The following is an 8,839-nucleotide window of genomic DNA, read 5'->3' as shown; positions in this document are numbered from 1 at the left end:
TATGTTCAATTAAGAATTATCTATATATATATAAAGGAGAGCTTCAAGAATATTATGTGGCACTCTAAAATCTCTTCAAACCACTCTTTTTATTTTATCATTTAATCTAATTTTTTTTATTCATTTTCTATTTTCTAAAATATCTTAATAATTGAAAATATCAATATATATACATATTAATTTGATTAAAAATTTATTTAGTTAAATATCTTAACTACTTATTTATTGATTTTCTCATTTAATCTAATTTTTTTATTCATTTTCTATTTTGTAAAATATCTTAACAATTGAAAATATCAATATATATACATATTAATTTGATAAAAATTTATTTAGTTAAATATCTTAACTACTTATTTATTGAAAAATACTAAAAAAATTAATTAAAAATTACATAATAATTTTCGATTATCTATACATCTATTTTTCTTATTATATTATAATTATGTTTTTTTATTCCAAAGTGAAACCCTTCAACAAATGTAACCGAATTAACCAAATTAATACACATACTTATAAATACATTGATTCTAATATAGTCATACGTAAGTAGTTATCCAATAATAATAGCATGAAAGAGATATCAATGAGAATGGTCACATATGGTTTAACTAAACAGTTATCACAATTAGATTTTATTATATCATTTTATAATTAACATTTTACAATCTAAAGTATCTAATTCTTTATTTTCTTTAATATTTTATTAATTTTTTCAGTTTTAACCCATAAAAGTATGCCGTTACAAAATAATATGTTGCTTTTGCAGGCAGTTTTCTTCCTTAGAAAGAGAACTACCTTGATATTGGTAAGAACATATAATACCCGAATATTAATGAGAATTAAAATTTATTATCGGGTGTTGAATCGCTTGATGCTGTCATTTTTATTTAAAATTCTAATTATTATTATTTTCACTAAAGAAAGTAAACTCTGAGTATATCGATTTACACTATATATATGAATTTTAAAGAACCTACGTACCAAATTTTCAATTTTTCTTTTCGCTATGTAATTCAGTAAATATTAAATCTATATCTTTATATCTATATCTATATCTATATCTATATATAAAGGAGAGTTTCGAGGAGATTATGTGAGACTCTAAAATTTATTCAAAGCACTCTTTCTATTTTCTCATTTAATCTAATTTTTATTCATTTTCTATTTTCTAAAATATCTTAACAATTAAAAATATTAATATATATGCATATTAATTTAATTTACTTAAATATCCTAACTACTTAATCATTGAAAAATACTAAAAAAAATTAATTAAAAATTACATAATAGTTTTCGGTTCACTATATATCTATTTTTCTGATTATATTATAATTATGTTTTTATTCAAAAGTGAATAGTTTTACAAAATATTATAATTATTATCATCAATCATAAATATTTATAATTGTATTTTTCTCTTATTTGATATTTTACTAAACTTGTGAAAATAAGATATTACTAATGGCATTCTTTGGATTTGTGATTTGTTTTCACTATAATAAATAAATATTTTATAGATTGTAATTTTAGTGGACATTCCCGCAGCAACAAAAGATGCGGAGGTTGATGTGAAACACGAAAAATTCTTTTTAGAAATAAGGAACACATTATGAATGAAAAATAATATAACTAAAAATAAAATAATGCACAACAACAAAAATAATAAATGTTTATTTAAATTATTTATGTTTTTTTAATTTAAATGTAATAGTTTTACAAAAATATATATTAACAAAATGTATAATTTAATTTAAATTTGATTTATTTGAACATGTTGTACGAGTAGGGTGAAAAAAAATTCATATCATAGCAATCTCCTAAAAGTATTTTAAAATATGTATATTTTGTAATAATTACAAAAGACTGCGCGAAGCGCGGTTATGTTTTCTAGTAATGTTATATTTGGAAGCTTTTTATATTTAAGAGAAAAGAGTGTTGTTAATCACCTTAAATACTCAACACACTATGAAACTTGTATTTAATATAATATTTGACACCGATATTAAATTATACCAAATTATGGTATGCCATATATATATAAAAAAAAATGTGGACACTAGGAACTAATTGCAGCTAATTGTCCAAAAATTAAATGATACTTCAATTTCCACGTGTAGGGTTCATGCATTGATTAATATTGCTAGTAAAAAAAATTATTTCTAATGATAGCTAAATTTTATTTTTCTATGGCATTTCGTATGTTTGGCCAAACAGGCCATGTATAACTTCTCCCACATTTCGTGCAGAGGATATTAGCAGATTTCCTCTAGGTCAATACAATTTGTAAGCTTTTTTTTTTTTTTTTGTACCAAAATTAATTCTGCAAAAAATAAATGGAGAATTCAAAATGAAATCATTTTTACGATTGCAACACTTGGTTCTTCATTTTCGATAACACAAACATGTGAACTAGTTAGATAGATTTAACTACTTAATCATTTAAAAATATTGACATACTTGTTTTCATTTATCTTATTTAAGCTTTATTTTTTTTTTGACGAAAAACTATATTTGCGTTCGCAGTCTCCAATCCAAATTATTTTTGTAAAACATACACATGCAGAGGACTTACAAGGATTATGGTAACCAAGGATTATGGTAACCACCGACTTTTTATTCTTACCCGCCATATTCTTATATCTTTATATATATTATAAATATGATTTTAACGGAAGTTTTTGGTTTTCATTAGATTTAACACTTTTTTATTGTTTTCTAACACCGTTAGTTTTAAAATTATCTAATTAAGGTAAATAACATAAAAATAAAAATAAAAAAGTAATAATGAGTCATAATAATTTCTCATCACATATTTTAACATTTCACATTAAAGTATTTAAATTGCTCTATCAATTATGTTTTGAAAACTATAACCCAAAATTATTTATGTGTTTAAATTTATTATTTTCTTTATTTTATTAATTATTTATTTTGTCACTTAATGTATTTTTTTTATTCAATTATATATATGACATAAAACATGAATATAAATATTTCTTATTTTTTCGTTTAATTTTTTTAATGAGTAATTACATATTTTAATTGTTTTAGCCACTAATATATAATATATATATATAACTTTTTATTCACTTTATTCATTTTTAACTAAATATATAAAATTTGATCAAATAAACTTCTTAAATTTATAGTTTTAATTTAGAATTTCTTAATATTTTATTATATTGAATATTTGTTTCTAAAAGAAAATTAGAAACAAATATTTAATTTCAAACTAGAATCACCATATATAATATATAAATCAAAATATAAAAAATACAAAAATTTAAATTATTAAGAACACTAAATTTCAAACTTATAATCAAATAGTTTACTTTAAAACTAGAAAACATAACATATAAAAAGTGTATATCTAACAGACTCTTGGTTGAATAGTTTATTTTAAAAATAAAACTATCATATTATTTATTTATATTTAAACTATAGATTATATTTTGGCTTAATTTTTTTAATATGTCTGTGTCATTCTTTTATAATATATAGCATTATTTATTAATTTGAAATTTATATGCAATCCTAAGAACTTAATAAAAATAATTAATAGTTTTTTTTTAATAAAACTAAGCAATCGTGCATTACAAATTTGCTTGCATCTAGTATATTAGACCACTTGAAAGCTGCAAAGAAAGTTATAAGGTACCTTCAGGGTACTAAGGATTACAAACTCATGTTCAGAGAAACCGACAACCTGGAAGTAGTTGGCTACTCAGATTCAGACTTTGGTGGTTGTACTGATTCACGTAAATCAACCTCTGGTTACGTGTTTATATTTGCCGGTGGAGCTATATCATGGAGGAGTAAAAAATAGACCTTGACTGCTACTTCTACTATGGAGGCCGAGTTCGTTTCGTGTTTTGAGGCTACATCGCATGGTATATTGCTAAAGAGTTTCATTTCAGGCCTTAGAGTTGTAGACTCCATATCTAGGCCATTGAGAATGTTCTGCGACAATTCAGTTGCTGTATTCATGGTTAAGAACAACAAAAGTGGCAGTCGAAGCAAGCACATCGACATAAAGTACTTAGCCGTGAGAGAACGTGTTAAAGAAAATAACGTGGTCATTCAACACATTAGCACTGAATTGATGATTGCTGATCCTATGACGACAGGCTTGCCACCCTCATAAATTCAAGGATCATGTAGTGAACATGGGACTTTGTTCCCTTATGTAAATTTATTGTACAAACTGAAGTTATTATCAATGAAACTCTTATGTTGATGTTTTCTCATATTTATGCGCATTTTAATTTATGTGAGAAATTTTTATAGGACTTGAATAAACATAGGGTTTGTTCGTTTAAATACACAGCCACATAAATTACATTGTTATGTAATAAATATATTGTAATACATGGAAGATAATACTCGCCATAAAAAGATGACCTATCACCATGATTCATGTGTTTATTATCTAACAGGGATAGTTATCGGGCCTAAGTAATACATTAATTTAAATGCTGACCAAGTGGGAGAATGCTAGAATATTTATTTATATGGTATATAAAATCAATTTGTTACAACTAATTTATTTAATATATCAAAGTCAATATTTTATTTATTGACAAATATTTTTTTTGTGTGGTAAATCAACAACTTTGAATTACTACAAAAAACAATTACAAATAAAAGGCAAAAGCCCAACAATTAATTACAAGCTCTTAAAAGAGCCTCCACCCAATCTTGATCTACCCTATTGAATTTGTTTAAATTCATGTAATGTAATCTCACACACATAGTATGTATAATATTCTTCACAATTAATAACATCAATTGTCGGAAGTTTTTGGTCCCAAAAAACACTATTTCGACTATGCCAAATGAAATAAACCATAGCAGAAACAATGCTGAAAGAAATCTTCCTTCTTCCTTGCGACAACTTCTTTTTCACCAGCCACTTAAAAGATTTGAAATCACTTTTAGAGAACAAGAGGAGGTCATCCACAAAGCAAAGATGCATGAGCTTTAAACTCTTGCGTCTCGGATGAAATTTAAACTCAGCCTCCTTAGCCACCTTGAGCATAATCCTTGACAAACACTCCATTCCTATAACAAACAGAAGGGGGGAAATTGGGTCGCCTTGTCTTAAACCTTGTTTAGCTTGGAGGTAACCATGAAGAGTACCATTCATGGAGAAAGAAAATAGAGGAGTGGTAACACACTCCATGATAAGGTTTAAAATTTTTTGAGGAAAGTTTAGAGCTTCAAGCATCTCTCTAAGAAATTCCCAGCAAGCATATCATAAGCTTTTTGAAGGTCAATCTTGAACAAACAAGCTGACTTTGCACTTCTTCTATCATATCTCCCCAAACCATGTCTTGACAAATCATAATATTATGTGCAATTTTTTTTCCTTTAACAAAACCACATCGATTCTCTGAAATGATTCCTGTAAGAACTTCCTCTAATCTCTTGCAAATCATTTTAGAAGCTATTTTATAGATCACATTGCAGCAAGCAATGGGTCTATAATCACTCATAGATTCCGGGCATACCGATTTAGGAATCAAAGTCACTATTGTAGCATTTATCTCTTTAAGCAATCTTCCTGAGTTAAAAAATGACAGAACAGCTTAAGTCATTTCATTTCTTGTTATCTCCCAAGTATCTTTAAAAAAAAGCACTACTATAACCATTTGGTCCCAGTGCTTTATCATCAGGAATTGAGTGCAGGGCATCTTTCACCTCTTCTTTAGTATAATCTTGCAATAACCAATCAGCTTGTCTTTGAGTCACCATTGGCCCTTCTTGAAAAATTCTCTTGTGAACTCTGGTTCTATTAGTAACACAAGATCCCAACAGAATGTTATAAAAATCTAAAAAAGCTTCGATAACACCCTCTTGATCATCAATCCATCTTCCAGTCTAATCTTTGATGGAGTAAATTGTATTCTGCTGCCTTCTTCTTTTAAGACTTGCATGAAAAACTTTTGTATTATCATCTCCACTTTTTATCCAAGCTACCTTGGCTTTTTTACTAAGGTAACTAATATAATTTCTGTGAGACTCTACATAAAAGTGTCGAGGCCTAATTTCAGCCTCAATTAACTCTGCATTTCCAGGGTTTTGCTGCAAGCTTTGTTGAATCTTTATCATATGTTGATAGCTTTCATGTTCTTGAATCTCAACATTTCTCTTGCCTTGTCTATTCAACACTTTTAAACAAGATTTGAGCTTCTTCAGGTGAGAAACAAGACAAAACATAGGATTACTAATTGTCCTCACCTTCCAATTCTTATTCACAGTATCAATAAAACCTTCCAAGTTCTTCCAAAAATTAAAGTACCTAGAAGGCTTTTTACTATTTTGCATATTCGGGTAAATAGAAAGGAGGCCAGGAGAATGATCAAACTCACCTTCAGGGAAGAAAGTGACCTCAGCTGTAGTATATTTGTCCATCCACTTATGATTTGCTAAAAATCTGTCCAATTTTTCATAAACCCGATCTTTGCCTTCTTGTTTATTATTCCAAGTGAAGAAGTTTCCATTGAATTTGATATCTTCTAAATCACAATCTACTACACTATTCTGAAATGGAATCATCTCATTGGCATTATCCCGGTATTGAAGCCTTTCCTGAGTACTCAATACCGAATTAAAGTCCCCTCCAACGATCCAAGGGAAATTCGTACCTTTTGATAATTGCACAAGATCTTTCCACAGTTGGTATCTTCCTTTACTGTCATTGACTGCATAAACCATTGTTATAGCAAAACAGTCCCCTCTTTTCGGCTTTAACACATAGTGGATATACCAACTAGTAGCCCCTTTTATATCGACATCGAAACTATTAGGATTCCACTCAATGATAATCTGTCCATTAGGATGATGTAATGACCCAACTACTCTAGACTTTGGACCATTAACGAAACCTATACATAGACACTAATCCCTAATAACACTTACAAGTGAAAAGATCATAACTTTATTAAAAACTTGTAAAAACAAATGTTAAACTTACATAAAACTCAAAGTAGGATATGGGATCCCATTGTTTTAAAATCAAAACATAACATAATTGTATTTAAAAGAGATTACATAAATACGTGCGGAAAAATACACATAAAACCATAAGTAAAGACTTCATCCTCGAATCGAAACTCTCAGCACTTTGAATCCATTCCGCCTCAATACACATTCCCCAAGCTTCCAAGAACCTTTCCCGCCACTAAAGCTATTTTCCTGCACATATAAACAGAAAGGAGTGAGCTTAATGCCCAGCAAGGAAAATCTAACATATAATCATATACATAAATTTCATAATGTAACATAAAACATATCATAACACTTATGTCACATACATACTATAATAGCCATTATTACTTGGGGTCCCATAAACTAAACAAGTCATATGCCCATTAGATTAGTGGGACTTGCTAGCTAAGCAAGTCATATGCCCATAATCTATTTGGGGCTTGTTAGTTGTATAGGTCATATGCCCAAGTCTACAAGCATACTTAACATAGCATTTTACATAACACATATTCATAAGATAACATAACAAATCATATAACACATAAATCCTGTCCTATTTTCCTTACCAAAATAACCGGGATATGAGAACTGATTTGGGACCTTGGAACACTCCTAAAAACCATTTATAATAGGGTGAGTATATTAAAGAAAAGGGATGAAAGTGATGAAGGAACTATACTATCAAAATATACATACCAAAAACCTTGTGCTCAAGAACTTAGATTTCCTAACCAAGAATAGGAATAAGGTTAGAATACTGAGTAGAAGACTATGAGAACTTTAAAGAAAATAATACAGAATGGACTAGAGTTTGGGATACCTTGAGTACTTCTATGACCAATCTAAACCTTGAACCAAAATGTGAATAGAACCTTACTTCCCAAGTGTTTGGTAAGCTTATAGTGATCAAGCTTATAATTCTCAACCCAAGTGTTTACACTCTCACACTAACCTAGCAACTTGCAGCCTCTGAACTTAGCTTAATAGATGAATAAATGGCTGGGTACTAGGTCCTATTTATAGAGTTTAGGAATGAAAAGATCTTCATTTAACTTGAATAAAAATAATGGCTTTTTAAGTGAAAAATGTTTGAATTATCGTTCAGCAGAGGCTAAAGACTCGTTTAGAAAGATGCTGGACTTATTAAGAGGTTAAGGATTTGAATGAGAACATTTTTGAAAACTTTCAAAAACACACTGAAGGAGCCGATATATCACCTGGGCTAGCATGCCCGAGGCAATCGTGGTACTTTTCGTGTTTTTCGTATCTTCGTACTACGATATATCGCCTCCTATAGCTGCGATATATCGCCATACGCTGAATATTTAAACACGAAATTACACATTTTTAGCTTAATTTGAATTGAGTAAACAACCTTGACTAAGCCTTCTAACGTTTTCATAGCTGCTGACTGACCTTAGGATATTCAAATTTTAACCTTAATAAATTTATTCCTCAAAATACTTAATCATTATTAAACCTATACATGACATGTGCTATTATCTTATTGGGTCTTATCTAAATGTTATAATATAATAAATATTACACTCAATATCAGTCATATTAATCAAACCTTAGGTTAAAATTAATATTCCTAAACTATAAGTTAAACTTAGAAAATCTACAAGTGTACTATGAGTGTCCAAATAAATCCCGGTCTGAACCAAAAATCCACAGTCATAAAGATAATACTATTATTACTATTATACTACTATCTAACTTAGCTAAGTAAAGTTCTTTGGACTCTATAGATGATGAGCCAAATTATTAGTAAAACACTAGCCCTTAAACATTTTAGGTATAAGGCTCCTATTCTACGAGCCTTAACCTTTGTCTCAAGGAGCCC

The 8,839-nt window shown here is 28.6% G+C and overlaps 2 protein-coding genes across 2 annotated transcripts; both read right to left on the bottom strand.

Moving 5' to 3' along the window:
- Positions 1–5,234: 5,234 nt before the first annotated feature.
- Positions 5,235–5,757, bottom strand: LOC133811165 (uncharacterized). The gene is made up of 2 exons (XM_062246145.1): positions 5,652–5,757; positions 5,235–5,566 (listed from the first exon to the last, which is right to left on the bottom strand). Exons 1-2 carry the CDS (start codon positions 5,755–5,757, stop codon positions 5,235–5,237), a joined length of 438 nt encoding a protein of 145 aa, XP_062102129.1.
- A 126-nt stretch (positions 5,758–5,883) lies between these two features.
- Positions 5,884–6,720, bottom strand: LOC133811163 (uncharacterized). Its single transcript, XM_062246143.1, has one exon. The coding sequence runs from the start codon at positions 6,718–6,720 to the stop codon at positions 5,884–5,886; it is 837 nt and encodes a 278-aa protein (XP_062102127.1).
- Between the last annotated feature and the right edge of the window lie 2,119 nt (positions 6,721–8,839).

Source organism: Humulus lupulus, unplaced genomic scaffold (assembly GCF_963169125.1).
Source record: "Humulus lupulus unplaced genomic scaffold, drHumLupu1.1 SCAFFOLD_489, whole genome shotgun sequence".
Taxonomy (NCBI): domain Eukaryota; kingdom Viridiplantae; phylum Streptophyta; class Magnoliopsida; order Rosales; family Cannabaceae; genus Humulus; species Humulus lupulus.
The sequence above is the reverse complement of the archived record's forward strand: the minus strand, read 5'-3'. Positions and strand labels throughout refer to the sequence as shown.